General features: G+C 38.1%; 3 protein-coding genes across 3 annotated transcripts; 1 reads left to right on the top strand and 2 right to left on the bottom strand.

Annotated features, from left to right (window-relative positions):
• Nucleotides 1–3,758: 3,758 nt before the first annotated feature.
• LOC122663660 lies at nucleotides 3,759–4,459 on the top strand. Its single transcript, XM_043859271.1, has 2 exons — nucleotides 3,759–3,937; nucleotides 4,199–4,459. Exons 1-2 carry the CDS (start codon nucleotides 3,823–3,825, stop codon nucleotides 4,399–4,401), a joined length of 318 nt encoding a protein of 105 aa, XP_043715206.1. The 5' UTR covers nucleotides 3,759–3,822; the 3' UTR covers nucleotides 4,402–4,459.
• Nucleotides 4,460–8,739: 4,280 nt separating this feature from the next.
• Nucleotides 8,740–9,411, bottom strand: LOC122665889 (uncharacterized mitochondrial protein AtMg00810-like). The gene has a single exon (XM_043862020.1). The coding sequence runs from the start codon at nucleotides 9,409–9,411 to the stop codon at nucleotides 8,740–8,742; it is 672 nt and encodes a 223-aa protein (XP_043717955.1).
• A 7,749-nt stretch (nucleotides 9,412–17,160) lies between these two features.
• LOC122663659 (glutathione S-transferase F12) lies at nucleotides 17,161–19,707 on the bottom strand. The gene is made up of 3 exons (XM_043859270.1): nucleotides 19,524–19,707; nucleotides 19,089–19,137; nucleotides 17,161–17,617 (listed from the first exon to the last, which is right to left on the bottom strand). Exons 1-3 carry the CDS (start codon nucleotides 19,668–19,670, stop codon nucleotides 17,172–17,174), a joined length of 642 nt encoding a protein of 213 aa, XP_043715205.1. The 5' UTR covers nucleotides 19,671–19,707; the 3' UTR covers nucleotides 17,161–17,171.
• Between the last annotated feature and the right edge of the window lie 870 nt (nucleotides 19,708–20,577).

Genomic DNA, 20,577 nt, shown 5'->3' with positions numbered 1-20,577 from the left:
TCTGAATAACAAGGAGATTGTCACTCTCAATAATCAAATGCCTTAATAATCAAATGCCTTAAGTTCCAGTTGATAGCAAGTTGCATCGCCTTGTGCACTGTCATAGCCTCTGCTACAGGTGCATGATTCCAACCAATTCCAACAGAGAAACAGCCAAAAAAAGTGGAATGGGCATTACGGCAGACCCCACCTATTCTAGCAAATCCTAAATTCCCAAGACTCGCGTCATCCACATTGAATTTCATGAAAAGTGAAGCTGGAGGAATCCAACCAACAAGTCTTGAGACCTTCCTTCTAGAGAAATGGAAGTGAGAAACCACTTCCTTGTAATATAACTCTTAGAATGATCTCTCTTGGGTTAAAAGTCTGATTTCTAAAAAATAAAATCCCAGTAGCCTATCCAAAGTTGTTGGTAAACAAGTCTCCAAGTTGATTACTTGAGCTAACAAACAGAGTGGAAATCAATTTCTTCATTACTGCATTTTTAATAAAATGATAGTCCATTTCAATATGCTTAGTCCTCTCATGACTGGATTGCTAGCAATGTAAATAGTTGTCTGATTATCACAAAACATGTCCATAGGTTTGTTCAATGAAGCTCTTAAACAAGGATCTTAACCACAACAACTCAGTTGCAGTGTGAGCCATTGACTCGGGTGTGTCTCACACATGACCGGTATTGGAATGGACCAAAGTAAATAAAGATTGAATCCTAGACATAATACGAGACAGAAAAATAGTACAATGATGCTTGCCAAACTCACAAGCTTCACATTCTATATGTGAGATAGACTTGCAACTAGGGATCATATGTTGTAGCTTGAATAGAGAAAGATGTCCCAGTCAATAGTGACAATGTAGAAGAGAAGCACTAATAGAGGTAACATATGTCGCCGTAGATGAGGAAGCAGTATAGGTCTTCCCTCTCATGCTCTCCACCAACCGTCGTCTTCGTTTTGAGATCTTAAAAAACACAATGGGATGGGTAAAAGGTAACAGAGCAATTAAGATTTTTTGTAAACCGACTACCTGATAAAACAGTGATTTTTTTTTTTTTTTGGGTAAAAGGATACAACAGTGATGGGCAATTAGAAACATGAAAAGTACAGTAGATAATGAAAGAGATAGACTGAGAAATGACGCCATGACCACAATTAAGACTGTTGAAAAGAAGATAATAAATTTGGTTTATCGGTAATGTGTGAGGATGTACTTGAGTCAATGACCTAAGGAACGGAGGACGAGGAAGTGAGACATGTGGGTATACCTAAATGAGCCAATGTGGCAGTCAATTAAGTAGTAGAGGATGTCTGAAGCTACTGGACCCATTTTAAAAACTTTGATTACTCTCAAGATGTAACACCATTTCAGTACTCCCATCAGGCATAGAAGTATTAGAAAATTGTTGTTGTGCCCAATGGGGCTTACCATGCTTGACCCAACATTTCTTAATTGTGTTATTAATGCGACCATAACGAGTACACTGTCTGATTGTTAGCCACCACGATTACCCATACCACATCCATGACCTCTCTACTAGGAAATATTCTTATTTTTAGAATACTTTTATTTGAGATCATTCCACACATCCTTGGATTCCTTGGTTATGGTATGAAACATTACATTGGTAGCCACATAAGGCTCTATTTCTTCATAATAAGACTCCCAACTTTGTTTTCTCTTGACTTTCTTTATTTACAATTTAGTTGATATCCAATTGAGCACAACTTTAAAGTGTATCGATGTGATTCGGTAAACGAGTGCAATGACTACTGGAGGGGCCTGCATAGTTGTTTTATCTTGAAGGCTAATTCGTAATAACCTAATTTGCAACATAGTGGACGGCTATAGTTTTAAGGAGAGTGACCGGTAGAACGACTCAACCCCACCAATTCCTTAAGTTTTTTCCATGTGTTTTTAGGTTCGTGACATTATATATGGTGCTTGAGTTTCTATCATCAACATTAACTTATCTAGGGTTATCAGTATTCTATTCCCCTTGTTACATGTGTTAACATGTATGTTTTTGGATGAATATTTCCAACACATTGAGCTTAACAATTCACTCTCTCTCTCTCTCTATCTCTCTTGGGCACTAGTTTCCCGCATGGCCTATCATCCCTTCAAATCCTACAATTTCTCAGAAGAGCTTGGTTTCTTTTCTCTTCATAAACTGTTGCTCAGACCCAGGGGTGGGCAAACTAAGAGCTGAGGGAAAATGCCTTTTTGTACAAACTATAAGAGCTAAAAAAATTGATCCATGGACTGTTCTAACAATTGTTTTCTCTCATCATAGACCATTTACATCAATGGAAAATTTCAGTTGCCAACTACTGTTGCTCAATGGTTCTTATAAAGATAAAAATCAGCCTAAGAAGTGCCAAAAACATAGAATAAAATAAAATAAAATAAAATAATTAAAAAATAATCAATCCTAAGAGCTAAAACAATGGAAAAAACATGTTTCAGAGACTATAAATAGTATAATAATGATATAGCTGGATGCATCGATAAAGTTGCTTCATTGCGAACTAATGCACAATTCAGATAAGTTTTGAACTGAGATTGATTCCGATTCCATTAACCCCTCCATGAGAAATGTTGACGAGTCACCAACCACCATGAACGGTGGCTTGGCTTGTAGTTAGTTGTGTGACAGGACGACTCAGCCCCACCAATTCCTTCTACCTACTTTGGTTAATTCTCCATGAATAGACGCAATAAATGTATCGCACCAAAAACGCTAGCCCTTCCCTACTAAGCTGTAACATCATAGATTGTCGGTGCCAATTATATGGCGGTGATATTAAGACTAATGGGTCCCTCAGTAGCATCAAACTACTATCATCCTCCATCCGATCAACACATATGTAAGCACCCGGATTCTAAATGAACGAATTCAAACTCTGAAAAAGATTTTTTTGATTCTTGAAAAATGAAGGATAAAGGGATTAATTGAGAAAAATCTCTTGTTCTTATTATAAGATCGTGATTGGATTTACATATGTTTGGTAAAAAGAATCTTTTGCACCCACTTTAAGCTCTGATGATTAATCAATCAATGTTGGGGTAAATAATTTACACGGCTTTACTTTACGTTTATTTTCACCCAACTTTTGTACATAAGAAATGAGACTCAATTTTTTCTTTCTATGAATTTTTATACTGTTTTGTTGCACTCATATAACTATCTGTTATATATGGGGTTTATTTCGGATCCAACTCAATATAAATGTGTCAATCGATACGATATCCAATATTTGGTACGATATCGATACGTTACATTACACATCTACCTCATATTAACACCATATCGAATATTTTTTTATGGCACGATACCTTATCGAATATTGATTGGTACAAAAATCTCATATATACCATACTGAATCTATTCGGTATTGTTTGGTACAAGTATTCGATTCGATTACGATATGATACATTTTTACCATTTTGTCCATACTAATGCCATACCAAACACCCTTAACTCAATGGCCAACGACTTCTTTTTTTTTTTTAGTAAACAATGGCCAACTACTTCATGGGTCCAAAGCTGAAAGTCCAACATTATGGGTACGGATCCAAATCAAAGAGACGTCACTCTGGTCCACATCACTTTGTTACTGTTCCACAGCATTCCACGTGTCAACAGTAGGGACCATTAGTTAGATTAAGCATGAATGAGCCAAAAAAAGAGGATCCCTGTCATTGTATAATGTATATACGTAGTTTTATAAATAAAGGATAGAGATGTTATTATCCTTCCTCATCCTTCCTTTAGTCTTTTTCTTATTCATCAAAGAAAGAAAGCATTTGTTCAGAAAAATGGCTTCAAGGACTCTCCTTCGTCTCTTGGGTCTGGCATTGGCTCTTGTTCTACTCATCTCTTCAGAAGTGGCAGCTCGGGACTTAGTCGAGACTTCCACTAGGATGACAACAAGTAAGCCTTCCCATAACTCATTTTCGTTTCCTTTATAGCTTCCTCGTGACATTGTAGGGTCTGCTGAGGGTCATAATCTATGCAGCCTTACCTTTGTTTTACGGAGAGACTATCTTCTGATTCAAACCCACGACCACTAGGTCGCAATCGAACAGCTTTACCGTTGTGTCGAGGTCTACCCCCTAATATCCAAATAAGAAGAAAAAGAATTCTTTCAGCTTTTTAACACTTACAGGGCTTGTTGTAACTATCATCATGCAGTGAATAAGGCTACAAAGATGGATGGGGTTAATGATGTCAAGCTCCCCAGAATCCCAGTTATAGAAGGAGCTCCACCAATCCCCAGAATCCCAGTTATAGAAGGAGCTCCACCAATCCTCAGAGTGCCAAGTAGTATTCCACTATTTGGCTGTCCAAAGGGTTGCTGTGCTCAAGTTGACTTGGGTTGCCTAGACTGCTGCTAATTAAATATGCTACAGATGGTGCAGAGTGTTCATGACTAAAGCCGAACCTCACAACTGATTATGTGTGTGTGTGTGTGAAAGAGAATTTGAATAAGGAGGTATATATATGTGTAGAGCTTTCTCTTGGCCCATCCATGAGGGAGCCCATGCACTCATGCAATTAGCTTAGCTTAATAATTCTGGCCCTTGACCTGCTTTTGTAGTTGGGGTTTCTAATTCTATGTGTGGTTGTGGTTTCTAAGTTTCTTGTATTAATCATGCAGCTAGGTCCCACACAATGGACCTAGATCTTGCTTTTGTAGCCCATAATAAGTAAGGTGATTACTCTACAATTCTACCAATAAGTGAATCTATTTAGGGGATTTTTTTATGGAGAAAGTTTTCCTCTACCACGCAAGGGTTCAACATGCACCATCTTAGGATCCTAAAATATTTTCCTATTAAGCGAAGTCAAAAATGTCTTTCTCCTATTGTGCGATACCCTCTGTTACCCAATCGAAAGCCGCAGTCAGGAGATCCCTCCTTCACTGCAGCTTTGGGAAAACTTGGTCCTCTACTTATTAACGTTTCTTAAGTGGTCAAATAATTTGTAACCTTATTTTTTTCCCCTAGCTATTAACTTAACATACTTTTTTTTAGTAACTGTAAAATATGTCTTGTCTTTCATAGGTATACTCAAAAAACATTCGAAACAATGACATAATAGAAAACCACTTTTAAATAATATTTTAAAAAACCCTTTTTATTTCTTGACTTAAAGAACTTTTGGGAGTAAGACAAAGACAATCAAAAGGAACTTACATGTTCTAAATATATCCATGCAGGTGTCATTCAGATAGCCTCATAATACATTATAATAAAATTGTGTCCAGTTGACTATCACGCCCTCCAACTTTATAGGAAGCAGATATGTCATTTCATAGGAGGGAGGAGAGAGATAGACACAAGCAGACACAAGCATATGCTACACGGCTTGGCAGCGTTCTTTCTACCTAATATAATACAGGGAAAAAGAAGTTTATTTGGGAGCGTGGCCCTTTCACCTACGCCCCAGCCATTGGGAGATCATGTGTGGACATCAATCATGCAGGCTTGATGGTCATTTCATGCACCCGTGTTTGGGCATAGAGGCCATCCTCCACCACAAAGAACGCTCTCCCTATGATACATTATACATAATAGTACCGCACAATTCGAGAATTTTTTTTCTCAAGAAAACAATCAAAATACTACCAATAGAAATCCATTTAGTAGGAATTTAGTAATATCATGGAAGACCACGGTCAAAGCAAATATGACTAGATTTGCTTTTAGGATTTGTAGAACAAAAATTGTTCAAATTAAGAAAAAGAAAGAACATGAACAAGCTCTATGTGGCCAGCCTTTAAAAAAAAATAAAAAAAGCAAGCCTTATGTAGATTAAAATTTTTAGATTGCGAGTGTAGATAGGATCCGGCTCCTCTCCACTAAGTGGAGAGCCCAATGAAGCATCTGATTGCTGGGCTGTGCCTCACACATCCCAACGATTGACTGGACGCATGTTGAGATGTGTGCATCACAGCCCAGCCGTCGGATACCTCATTGGGCTCTCCACTCAATGGAGAGGTGCCCAATCAATGTAGATAAGTCTAACTTTTAGTTTAGGTTCTAAACCACCTAATAATTTCATGGGGGTGTAGTCTTCCCCTAGGAGAAGATAATTAGGCACACTATTTAATATAGAGTTTACAACCCGAATATTTGTCCACAGCTCATATTTTTCTGCCATTTTGCACCTTAACTAGCTTTGAAACTCTATAAGCTTCTTCTACATCTCAACCTCTACCTTGTCTATTTACCCAAAAAAAAAAAGCCTCTACCTATGTACAAGCCCAAACACATAAACCTATATTGGCTACTTAGATGATTAAATAAAGGTTAAAAGGCCGGTCGATGACTTAGAACACCATTTGATTATTGCTGAAGTTACAAGAGAAAGATTATATGGTTGAGATAGACTTTGAGAATTGATATAAAAAATGGGAGACAGGATTGCTATGGGAAAAAGGCTTATTTTAAATTCATGGTCCATTTGATAAATTTATTAGAATGATCCACTATTTTGAGTCACGTGGTAGGATAGTGTCGATAATTTTGAACATTGGATAGTTAGGACAAGGTTTGGATTAATCACATCAAATTTCAAAATCAGATTCAATGAAATGCCATTACAACAAATAATGGTATTTGCGATGGAAATTTTTCTTACTACACATAACTAGAACTCCGAGACAACTATTATTTACAATGGAAATAAATATCCAATGTAAATAATTTTACTTACGATAGATAGAATGTACAATTGCAATAGAACCTTAATTATGTTGTTATTATTATACATTGGAAAAATAATTTTGTCGCTAAAAATAAAATTAAGTACGATGAAAGTGGTATAAAACTAGTGTCGCGAAACATTAAAAATAAACACGTAATGCTAGTTTTAGATTTTCTTAAACGTCAACTATAACCATCATTTAAGACACACACATCATCATGTACAACTTTTTTTTTTTGGGTAGTGAAATGATCATTTATTAATACGAGCATTGCTCAAGATGTCTTTACATGCAAACTTCAGACAACCAAGGAGTGGAATTCTGACATTCCGCCTCCTCACACAAGACAGGACTTTCCCGGCCAGGGAGTCATCATCATGTACAACTTGCATTTCAATAAAGGGAAAAATACCTACAATAAGCAGACAATGCCATTTGCATATATGTTAACAAAAGAGCATATCACAATGGAACAACCTTACCGGTGCAGCTAGGCGCCCATCCTCCCATTTGCATGTTAATACTCATGTGGTGAGGAGTTGTAGAGACTTGACTCTATGCAGAGATATATCCATTTGTACCGGTACACTCACAGAACTCAGATTGGAATCTTTAAATCCCATCCATTGGAATTAAGAGGGCACACCCATTCCAAGGGGTACCTTCAAGAGACATATTTCCAGGCCATTTACAAAAAATCTCTCTCTTTACAACTTTGTTTCTAAAATACATTTGCTTATTGATTTCGTCGGTTTATCTTCTTCCTCCTACGTTTTGGTGTGAGTTTGAGCATACATTGTGAGACTCGAAGGGAATTGTAGTAAGGAAGTACACTACTACTGCTGAAAGCCACAAAGCTGTTGTTTCTTGAAGGCCAACTCGAATTCACCCGGTTGCACCATTAGGGTACGTGCATCTATGATCTTAAGGAAAATGCCCATTGGCAAACCTCAGCCTACATAATTCTACTTGATTCGTTGTACGCTCAAGCCTACAACATCTTCATTTAGTTCGTTCTAACTTTTTGGAGAATACATACACTTCCCTTACAACAGATAAACTTTTACTTTTACAATAAAACTCAACATAGTTAAGGGATAAAAAACCCCAAGGTAGTAATTTGGGTTCATAAAAACTGTGCTAGGGTTATTAATTCAAGAAGTGGAATCCCTAATAACTTGGTTTAAGTTTCCCAAGACATTTCTAAAACCCTAACCATTCCAACAAAACTTAGTTTTGTTAATTGGGTTCATCAAGACCCCCAAGACATCAAGCTATCAGGGTAAAACCAAGCCTATCATGAGTTTGGTTAAAACTGGGAGTTGAGTTTTACAAAAGTGAAAAAGTCACGATTTTATGTGCATTGCCAAGAGAAAGCCCATAGTCAAGCCCTTACTTAAGTTTGGTTCCAGTGCCTAAGGCCCGACAAAGCTCTGAAACAGTGATTGGGCTCATAATGTGTGTATTGAACGGTCCCAACACAGAGCTTAAAAGCTTAATCCATGATTTTGATAGGCTACTAGGTATAGTAACCTCTAATGGATTGCTTGAATACATATAAGATCACTGCCAGGCTGTGTTGCCCGTGCATCAGCCCGGGGCCAATGAGAGTGCACACAGGGGCATCCACAAGGTGTAGGATTTTTCAATGAATGGGGTAGGGCAGTCATTTTGCCCCTCCTATGTAACAAGAAATGAGAAAATACAGAGGAAATGAGAAGATACAGAGATTTTGGGAATGTTTCTCACACTGAGCATGAGAAGACAAACTGCTTTCATTTATATAGAAACAGCAATAGCTTAAGTTACATATTGTGCTTACACGTGGACATGAGGGGACCATGTGGACTATGATGTCAGAAACAGAAAAATTAACAAACTAACTAACAACTGTAACAGACTCAGTTTTATTTCTATTATCCCCCCACAAACTGAGCAGAGGTTTAGGACCTAAGCCCAGTTTGGTACAAATGCTAGAAAACTCCCTCCGAGGTAATGGCTTTGTAAAAACATCAGCTAACTGCTATGAGGAGGGAATAAACCGAGTGAGTAGTGATCCAAGAGCCACCTTCTCTCTAACGAAATGGTAATCGATCTCTATATGTTTAGTCCGAGCATGTAAAATAGGATTCATCGTTAAATGCAAGGCACTGATATTGTCACAGTACATGGTTGCAGGCTTGGACTGAGAAACACCAATATCTCGAAGAATAAAAGATAGCCAAGTCAACTCAGCAGCTGTGGAAGCCATGGCCCTATACCTATACTCGGCCTCAGTACTTGAACGAGCAATTGTTGGTTGCTTCTTAGCACTCCAAGAAATACATGTAGAGCCTAAGAAAGTACAAAACCCAGCTGTAGAGCGGCGAGTGAGAGGGCAGCCAGCCCAATCCGAATCTAAATAGGCAGACAGATCAAGGGAACTATCCCGCAAGATACGCATTCCATGATTCAGAGTACCACTGACATACCGAAGTATGTGTTTCACCATCCTGAAGTGAGAGAGAGTAGGATGATGCATATGTTGACAAACGGTATTCACAGCAAACGACAAGTCTGGTCTGGTCATAGTGAGGTATTGAAGTGATCCCACCAGACTGCGATACAAAGTGGGATCAGAACACAAAACATTTGTAGCAGAGTCGGAGGATGTAGAAAGCCTCATTGGAGTAGAAATTGGTTTGAGAGCAGTCATATTAGCTCGCCGAAGAACATCGGCAGCATATTTTGATTGGGAGAGAAAAAGACCGTGGTCATCTTACAAAACCTCAATACCAAGGAAATAATGCAGAAAACCCAAATCCTTCATTGCAAAAGTAGAACCCAATGCTGAAATAAATTCATTCAAGAACAAAGGTTCATTCCCAGTCAAGATACTATCATCCACATACAGTAGGAGAAGTAAGATGCGACCGTGATGCCGATAGACAAATAACGACGGATCAGACACGCTACAATAAAAGCCATACTCCAAAAGAAAACCACTGAAGTGATCAAACCAAGCCCGTGGGGCTTGTTTTAAACCATAGAGTGCTCGTTGAAGTTTACACACGACAGTGGGCTGAGAAACATCCTCAAACCCAAGGGGTTGACTCATGTAAACCGGAGTGGAGAGATTCCCATGAAGAAAAGCATTCTTGACGTCAAGTTGTGGTATAGGCCAACATCGGACTGTAGCAACAGTAAAAATCAGCCTTATGGAACCAGGCTTAATAACCGGGCTGAAGGTCTCAAGAAAATTAGTACCTTCCTGTTGATTGCATCCTTTAGCAACAAGACGCGCCTTAAGGCATTCCAAGCTACCGTCAGCACATAGTTTGGTCTTGTAAATCCACCGACACCCAACAATATTCATTTCTTTGGTTCGAGGAACCAATGTCCAAGTATTATTATGTGCTAGAGCCTCCAATTCCTCAACCATTGCAGCACACCAACCATCATGACACATGGCAGATTTGATAGATTGTGGTTCTGTGGGAATGGTCATAGAGGTAAGAGCATATCGTGAGTTTGGTTTGACAACACCCAGTTTGCTCCTGGTGACCATATGATGAGAGGAAGAAGAGGACTGTTGTGCAATAGGTGTCTCAAGAAGAGGAGTTGGTTGAGGTAAAGTAGGTTCAGGTTGATGTAAAACAGGTTCAGATTGAGGTAAAATAGGTTCAGGTTGATCTAAAACAGGTTCAGATTGAGGTAAAACATGTTCAGATTGAGGTAAAATAGGATCAGATTGAGGTAAAATAGGTTCAGGTTGAGGCAAAATAGGTGGATATATGTGGCCATGTACACTGGAGAACCATGGACCTATAGTAGTAGAATCAGGGACAGACTTTGTAGAGGCTGGTGAGGAAATGGCCGAAGGGATCCATCTCTCAAAGGTACTAAAGTCGACAGTGGGAAGTTCTGGAGAAATCGGAGTTGGAATTGCAGCTCTTTGAAGTGGAAATACACTGTCAGTGAACACAACATGACGTGAAATGTAGACTTTCCCTATAGAATAATGAAGTAGCCTTTGTGTCTATCACTATACCCCAGAAAAATGCAAGGGAGTGACCTCTGAGCAAACTTGTTTGGGCAATAACCTCTCAAATAAGGAAAACATTGAGTTCCAAATACTCTCAACACAGTATAATCTGGTTCCTTGGCAAATAAAAGATGTAGGGGAGTATCCATACCTATAACAGAGGAAGGCAATCGATTTATAAGAAAAACAGCAGTGGAGAATGCCTCTACCCAATACCGAAGAGGAATGGAAGCATTATATAACATCGCAAGACCCAACTCGACAATATGCCGGTGTTTTCTCTCAGCAATGCTGTTTTGCTCGGGTGTCTTTGGGCAAGAGATGTGATGGATAATACCAGCCTGATTGAGATGTGCAATAAACCCTGAATCCATAAACTCACCACCACCATCAGATTGAAACACCTTGATCTTCTTTTCAAATTGTCACTCAACCATTTTTTGAAAAATAACAAACACTTTAAAGAACTCAGATTTGCGCCGTAATGGGTAAATCCAACTATACCGAGAGAAATCATCTACAAACAAAGCATAGTATCAAAATTCTTGAACACTAGTAACTGGAGCATTACCCCAAAGATCACAGTGTATGCGAGCTAATGGCTCTGTACTACGAGTAAAAGAAGAAATGAAAGGCAGCTTAACACTCTTACTAAGTTGATAGCTGCTACAAAGACCTTGTAAGCTATGGGTTACAGTAATGACCCCTTTATTCTGAAGAAATTTTGTAATTTTTTCTTGGGGATGCCCCAAATGCTGATGCCATATATCTGCTGTTGCTGATTTGAATCGATGTGAAAAATAAGCTTCATGCTGTGATTTATTATCAAAAGCATACAGTCCACCAAGTCTACTCCCGGATGCCAATATCTTCCTTGTCTGTAGGTCCTTTATCACAAAACCAGCACCATTAAATTCAAAAGCATAAGGAAAATCCCTAGTGAGATGTGAAACTCGACAGTAGATTCTTACGAATAGCAGGGACAAGTAGAACATCCTTTAATCGTAAAGTTGTGTTACCTTGCACAATTTCTCCTTCACCAACATGTGTAATTGGTAATTGAGTACCATCCCCAACCATTACAGTATGTGAACCATTATAAGGGATGAGATTTTTAAGGTTACCTGTTGTATCAGTCATATGAGCTGTAGCTCCGGTATCTGGGAACCATGCTAAGTCCTGTGCATCAGCTATGTGCATCGCAGCCAGGGCAGATGGAACATCTCTAGCTTGGAAGTTATTATCAAACCTGCTCCAACACTTCAGAGCTCCATGTCCATATTTGTAACAGATTTGGCACCTAATCGGTGAGCCAACATACTTGTTCTGAGAACCGTAAGACTGATTTTGGCGCTGATTTGGAAAGGAACTCTGTTTGTCAGTGGTTTGGTTGAATTGTGACTTGAATTGAGTCTGGCCAGAAGCTTTCTGCTGAGTCTGACCAGAATCTGTATCGATCTTCTTTGGCCATTGACTGTTGCCTTGTGGTTGACGCTGGCTGTATTGAACAAAACCTCTACCATGAGAGGTAAAGGAGTTCTGTTGTTGTTTAGGCTTCTTGTTGTGGTCACCATAGTAAGCCATGTGTGAATTCGTCATTGTATCAGATTGATGATTCTGATTGCGCAAGTCATGACTTAACAGCAGAGGAATCAAGTCAGCATAACAAGGCACCGGTGGCTTTAGCATAGTCGTAGCAAAAGTCTCATAAGCAGGTCCAAGATTGGTAAGTAGAGAAAACACTTTCTTCTGATCTAGCACAAGTTTGCCGATTGCATTGAGCTGATCACAGATGTTCTTGAATTCCACAAGATATTCAAATAAAGACTTTGCATCTGTTTTCTTGAGAAAATGCAGCTTAGAGAGGAGCTCAAATTCTCGAGCCTCAAATGCTTGAGAAAAAGCTGTAGAAAGTGTCTTCCATAGCTCAGCTGAAGTCCGAATTCCAACGGCCAAACCGAGAACATCTTCAGATAATGTTCCAGTGATCCAGGCTTTAACCAATCGTTCAGTTCGAATCCAGGCCATATAGGCTGGATTTGGTGTTGAGTTACCAGAGGAATCGATTGTCTTTCGATCTGGTATGAGAAGATCCCTAGTAACAAAGCCAAGGAGATCCTGACTTTCTATCAGAGACAAAATTTGAGTTTCCCATAGGAGAAAATTGTTCTGATTGAGTTTAAGAGTTACAAAGTTTGCAACATTGAGGGTGCAAGGATAAGCGTACATAACAGATTCAGAGTTGTTTGTACCAGTAGACATGATTGCTTAGACTTACAGTAAAACAATCGTAGAGGAAAAGATGGAGAAAGACTCAAGATCTAAACAAAAAAGATTTAAGATCTTTAAAGAAAAATAGATCGAGAAAGACTCAAGAAAGGAGAAATTGATCTGTAGAGTTACCCTAACATTCTGCAGATCTGCACTTAGAAAGACTTCAGAAGATCATAACCGATCATTGAAGAAGATGAAATCACCATTGTTGTGCGAGAGAAGTTCACTCTTGAGGCTCTGATACCATAACAAGAAATGAGAAAATACAGAGGAAATGAGAAGATACAGAGATTTTGGGAATGTTTCTCACACTGAGCATGAGAAGACAAGCTGCTTTCATTTATATAGAAACAGCAATAGCTTAAGTTACATATTGTGCTTACACGTGGACATGAGGGGACCATGTGGACTATGATGTCAGAAACAGAAAAATTAACAAACTAACTAACAACTGTAACAGACTCAGTTTTATTTCTATTACTATGTGTGGGCGCATAGGTTCCACGCATCCTGGCAGGGATCATTTTCCCTTATAATATACTTTTAAAATGCATGGGGAACATCTCTAATGGGCCTCTTCATATACCATTGGCCCATTTATACACAGCTATACTCATATATATATAATGCCTTATGTCGATGGCGAAGTATATGACAAAAGAAAAATGGACCGAGTTTCCCTCCACCCAAGTGAATGGAATCCCATTCACCGCAGGGCAGGAGAGGGTGGCAAAGAATATCGGGGGGTATTTTGGAACATACAAAAACCCTAAGAGGGGTTTGTAAACCCTAGGATGGTGGGTGAACCACCCTCTATGGGTGGAGGGAAACTTAGTCAAAAAAAAAATGTCTATATGTGATACAAACTTTTGCTGGAGGGATTAAAAAATAGTGTGAGAGGGTGTGGAGTACCCTGCTCGCTCAAAGCACCCTCTCCCATAACTTATTTTGCCCATGTGGCATTATTTCGAAGAGTCCAAACGATGTAGATATATTATTGTCTACATTGTTATTTAATCATGACTAATGAAATTCGAATTTGCTTGAAACTATTAAAAGATCAAACTTTATTTTAAAAAAATAATAATATAAATGGCATGACATATGATTAAGATAGATGCATCAAATTTGAAATGTGGCTTATCTAGGGTGGTGTTCCCTCATCTATGTAAAGATAAAAATTGCCAATTTATTGACCTACATGATAGAAAAGTTGTCTGTGTGGGAATGGTTTTACCTCACTCTCTATATATGTAGGAAAATTTTATTCTTTTGATTATTTTAGGGATAGGAATTGAATTTCCTTTTCTAAATAAGGGTATTTTCATTCCCTTTAGCCAGTGATTAGACATGTAAGGAAGGTAAGCCCAAAAAAATGCTCTCTTAAACAATTGGGCTGTGGTCTTGGGCAATGTCAATGGGATCAATTTTAGCTCAAGACTAAAGAGTATTTGGTTGATATAAATTTTTAGGGAAGTAATTTTCTGTCGATACTGTGGCTTATACCAACTGTCCCATGTGTCTATCTCTCTCCTTCTCGAAACAACGGAGTAGATGTGTCTTTTCATATGGAGAGGAGAGAGAGACTCATGAGACTACTAGTGTAGGCCACATTCATGGGCACATGGGTTTTTTTTTTTTTTTTAATTTTTTTTTTGAGGTCGGGGGTGGGGGAGGGGGGATCAAAATGGACACATGAGTTGGGTCTTGTTCTAATCAAAAAAAGTCGTTGGGCCTTGGAAACAAGACTGATGGGAACATGACTTGATATCTGAACTGATGTTAACATGACTATACACCCACATGGGGTAGAGAAATAAATTCTAGAAAACTACACTTGTTTGGACTACTTTAGTGGCTGAGTTAGATCTCGAAAGTTTAGACCTCGAAAGGTTTCTAGAAGCGCCTTTGGTCCTTTTAGTACTAGAAATAACAAAAAATCATGATATTTATGATGCCTTAATTACTTGGAGATATACAAGTCTTACAGTACATTACTTCATGAAATTTGTTTAAATCACATGCTTGAATGTGCATGCTTGCGTAGGTAAATCTTTTATTAAAATTGTTGACTAATTTCTTGTCACAGGTGGTTTTGATCACGCACAAAACATCGGATGGAAGTAAATGTTTGGTTGATCAAAATGACAAATACACTTTCCAATTTGATGAATCGTGGATGCTCTTTCTCTCTCTCTCTCTCTCTCGGGTCTCAAAGAAATGAATATCATGGATCCCACAATTATTGAAATTTGACAAAATTGCTTTCTGGGTAAATGGCCTACGTCGCTTTTGATATTTGGTAGAGATGTCAATTTATAAGGGGAGGAGAAAAATAGACACAGGGGAGTGCTGACATAGGCCACTCTTGGAAAGAAAAAAATTTCCCAAATTAGTACCGATAGTTACATTGCCTTTAAGGACAGGGCTCTATCGTTGTGGTTCTGGGTATTTATTATGTGCGTATAAAATATACCTTTAAGGTTTAGGTTTGAGTCACACATGGAGACGTACCCTTTAACCTCAATATATGATTTCATGCAATAAGGTGAATGAAGTTGTGGCCGACATTTCTTTATTAATAGGGGAGACCAAGCAGAGATCTTTTGAGAAAAGAGTAGAAGAATAATTAATTTTTTTTTCTTTTTTGATAGATAACATTAATTTATTCGAAAAGAAGGAAGAAACAAAAAAAAAAGGGAGAAGTTCCTAAAAGGGAGCAAACAAGAGACACATCCTTCCGAGAGAACCATGAGAGGGAAAAAGTCATAGCATAGCCAAAAGCCAACACAAGTACAACAAGAAAACTCCACCTAGAGTAGAGAAAACTCGAATATCAATTTCAGGACTGACCTTTTTAACCTTTGATAAGAACCCCATTGACCATGTCCAAAGTAAAAGAGAAAAGTTACAAATTATTTGACATTTTGAGGGATGTCAATAAGAAAAATCGAAAACCCTTTTGAATTTGTAAAAGGAACCAAGTTTCGTCTTGATTTTGTTGCAAAATTATCACTTCATTCTCTGTATTTCAAATATGACTAATAGTGGCATAGAATGCAATCTTAGCTAAGACCCCAATTGAGTCCTCTCCAAAATTCTTTATCATCCATTTTGCTTCATAAAAGTTATTCACAAATCCACCCTAAGAGGGGAGCAAAGATTGTCTTATGTCTTTCCAAATAGTAGTCGTGAATGGGCAAAGGAAGAAGAGATGATCTCCCACAATATAATGGATCTTCTTATCAAGGTTAGGACCTAACCAAAGGAAATGCAAGACAAAGCATCTAGAATTTTAGAATTTTTTTTTAACATAGCATTTTTCCTTTTGTTTTTAAAGAGGAAGACAAAATTAATATAGCATTTTTCCTTTTGTTTTTAAAGAGAAAGATAAAACATCAAGGAATAGGTATTTTGCCTTTTTGTGGGATCTTCTGCTTCTTCTCCCCCCACCCCCACAATTTTTTATGTAACAACTTTTGTCTAGTTGTTTCCTCCCTACCCCAATTTTGATGTACCATCCCTTTGAGTATTATTTCCTTGCTTCCTTGGCTTTTGATGTATCATCTTTTTATAGATGTTTAGTTTCTGGTGCTTGGGGTCCCACCCTTGGTTAGTTCCTGTTGTTTCCTCGAGGGACAGGGGTTGTGGCCGGTTGGTAAGTGGGGTAGACTTTTTTTTATATTTAATCTTAATCTCCCTCCATATCCGCCCCCCCCCTCTCTCTCAAAGAATCGATCCCATGACCTCTAAGAACCCTTGTTGTCTTGTTGCCCTCCTTAATTTGTGTATAATTGTTCCATCCCAACTCATTGGTGTGTTCTCCTATGTCGCTTGCTCAGAAAACCCTCTTCTTATTTTTTTACTTATGTTGATGTAAGATTAAAAAGTGTTATAGCCATCCAAACAGATCCTTAATCAATTCAAAGGAATTCAGCATTTTATTAGGTAGTATATAATCAACTCAAAACCTCAAGTACATTCATGCTTAGACTATGGATTCCATACTAATACATGCATGATAATCTATCATTTAGCAAGACAACATATGGGTAGATCAGATTCCGGACTCCACATGTCATATCTTATTTTTCTTGAGCCTATATATTATTCATTCTTTAGATGATATAGGAGAGATTTCAACCTTCAAGTATGCATCAACCCATAAGCTTCATTACTTTCTTCCAAGAAGTCCGGTTAGAGATATCCTCCCACCATGCCATAACATTCTTCCTTCCTCTCACAAGATGACTCATTCCGAGTTTATCCATCATCAGTTGAATGCCGGGAAGGTGACTCAGATCCGCGAGTGTGAAGCTCTCTCCGGCGAGATAGTTGGTCTCTAACAAGCGCTTCTCATAGACATCAAACACTTCCTCAAGCTTTTTCTTACATGAATCAACTAAGGTCAGGTCCCCATGCTGTCCCAACCTTGGAAGGATGAGGAGTTGCAATGCTGAAGTAAAGACCAAGTCATTGAAGTTGTGTGCTTCAACTTCAATCCATTGATCGACCAAAGCTCGTTCCTCGTGTGTGTTCCCCAACAGATTAGGGCCACGGTTGGCGTACTTTGATGCAATGTATCTTATGATTGCTCTTGACTCTGCAAGGTTGTGAGATAAATTAGCAACAGGGTTGAATTATGAATCCCACAATAGAGTGTTTTTTTTTTTCTTCCAAAAAGAGAGAGATTGTGTGTGTAGGGTCCATTTTTATGAGAAGACATATTAAGGAATACACACAACAGACGACGTATGAATCCTTTTTACAAGGAATTATTGCACTTTGTTTACAGTTATAAGAAATAATATCATCCATATGAACCCCATGTGAATGATACTATTTCCCATAATCGACATTAGTGTGGCTTAGAAGATTCCCCAGCATTGCTTTTGAGATCTCAAATTAAAAGGAGGTCCACATCTCACATGCAGCTCCTTTCGTCCATAGATTTATGTCCCAAAAAGTGTCTCATAGATGAAATGGCTATGTGGTCCATGCATACTAGACCATTCGTGCTCTCTCTCCTCCAAGCGTGTGGTTCGTGCACAAACATGGAGCCCATGAGAACACGTAAAGAGACATCAACGGGGTAGAAATTTTCATTTCAAGGGATGGTTCGGTCATTTTGCATGATCTTTTGTCTCGGGAGTAGGCTACATGCAAGTGGCGGGGAGGGATCTTTCCCATATATGGGTAGAGTAAAAGCCGTTGAAGTCACCTTCTTTTCTTTCTTTCCATTTTTATAATAAAATCGGACCAACGTGTCACTTCACAAAATTGAATGAATGGTGTTCAGCTCAAAGGATTGCATCATTGCATGCATTTACTTTTATACCCCCTATCTAATAAAGTAAGTGTTCTACCCGAAACATGCATGCAAATTTGGGTCACTTTAAAGTCGTATCTGCCATCTTGCGTCTCCTAAAAAATAAAAGGGCCCACCATGACGGTTTCTGGTGAGGGTCATAATGTACACAGTTTTACTCCCACTTTGTTGAGAAGCTGTTTTACGATTCGAAATATCAATGAATTAGTACAATTAATGGTTAGAATGTAACCTATTGCTCCCAAGTGTTGGAATAATCTTGTCTCACCTAAGGAGCTTGGGTTGGGAGGTAAAGGGTTGAACCCGAGGGAGGAAATTGTAAGCATAACAAGAAAAATTGATTCGTAAATTTTGTTAACAAATTATTAATGTTTATGTCAATATCTACTAAGTATGGTATCTCCTCATGAGTCAAAAATTGGTGCTTAAATTTTGTTAACTTATTGTTCATGCTCATGTCTAGAAAATTTGGACGTATGTGGTGGAAATTTATGGATAAGTAGATTGTATGGAGAGAAATTTTCAGTCTAAACGGAATTTGTTAAAGTTGAAAAATAAAGTATTGAAAACTGAAGATTACCAAAAGGGTACATGGACTACCAAGATGATGCATGAACATACACGAGGCAATCTAAACCAGTCTCTCTGAATTTTAAATCATTAGAATCATCAAATCAACCTTCCATGTAGCAAAATTTACGAATCAAGACATAAAAGACAAGGTATTGGTAAATAGTGATCTTACCAAAGAGTCTGAAATCTCCATCTTCTATCACAGGAACTTGCCCAAATGGCTACAAAACATCCACAAACTCAAAGTTAGAAATAAATAAAAAATGGATCATAAACTTGATTATATTTAATTAAATGGTGATTAAGTCTCCTTTTCGGGTAAATAAGTATTTAAGTGTATTTATGTAAATAAATGGGATGGATAAGTATAATCACTACGTGCAAAATTACCACTAGGTATATCCTTCATTTCCCTACTCTCTCTCTCTCTCTCTCTCTCTCTTAGCTTTTTATCATACTTTTTGTTGTTGTCTCTGTCTCTGTTCCAGTTTACTATATCAGGGCGTAAATTCTTTTTTTTTTTCTATTATTTTCTTAATACAAAGGATCTTTAGCGGAACAAAAAAAAAATCCACTAGAGAACCGTAGTAGGCCAAAAATTGATCACCTGGCGAGCAAGGAATTCCGGACGTTTTTGCTCGAAGGCATCAAGGTCGACATGGATGAGCTCAAACTCAACTCCCTTCTCCAGAAGGCAAACCATTACCCTTTGAGGGCAAACCGCCATAGCAGGACCATAGACCTTCACCACCATTTTACCTATTCGATAGAATTTTCAAGTTTCAAGAGATAACAAAAGGAAACTACAGAAACAAAGTACACAGACAGAAAGAAAGAATTGAAAGAAAGACTTCAAAGAAAATGTTGGCTTCTATGGTTCAACTGTTTCTTCGTAGTCAAGACTCAAGAGTCCTTAAAACCCTTTTTATAAGCGAAGTTGCCAATAGATTCATGCATGGAGCATCACAACGGGGGTTATCACGTGAGTCAATCCTTTCTAATAACCGTTGGATTAGAATCTGTAATGATCCTATGATGACACGTAGGTATCTGTGACTGTTTTAATTTTTTTCACAAGATAGTTAAGACAAGAAAAGATTTGTTTTTTTCTTTTATTCAAAGTTGAGTGGGAATGGAAAGAGGTTGGGGATTGGCAGGTGGCACGTTTTAATTATTAATTAGTTGTTACCAACCAGATTTCAGAGAAAAACGCGAGCCACGTAGCCAATCATTTCATACGTAACTTCTTGGGACAATTACTATCTCTACCCTACACTTAGCCTATATTTATTAAAACTATCCTATTTTAAACTTTTTTTCTAAAATTACCCTGCTTTTAAACTTTTACATCTCCTTCTACCCTCATGTTTTTACCCAGATTGCCCTTCCTTTTCACGTAGTAACCTGCTAATCTATTTAATCCACTATTCATCTTCTACTTTTTACTATTTTTGTCATTAAAATAATAAAAAATGAAAGCACCCACCCGCTTCTTCTCTCTTCTGTTTTTTACTTCATTTGGTTTTTTTTTCTTCAATTTTTCTATTTAATTAATTTTTTATTCAACATTTCATCCTTATCGTTCTTCTTCGAACCGATCATGGTCCTAAGTATTGGTATCGTATCACCCGTATCCGACGATACGTACCGGTTTTGCTAGC

Source organism: Telopea speciosissima, chromosome 6 (assembly GCF_018873765.1).
Source record: "Telopea speciosissima isolate NSW1024214 ecotype Mountain lineage chromosome 6, Tspe_v1, whole genome shotgun sequence".
NCBI lineage: Eukaryota > Viridiplantae > Streptophyta > Magnoliopsida > Proteales > Proteaceae > Telopea > Telopea speciosissima.
The sequence above is the reverse complement of the archived record's forward strand: the minus strand, read 5'-3'. Positions and strand labels throughout refer to the sequence as shown.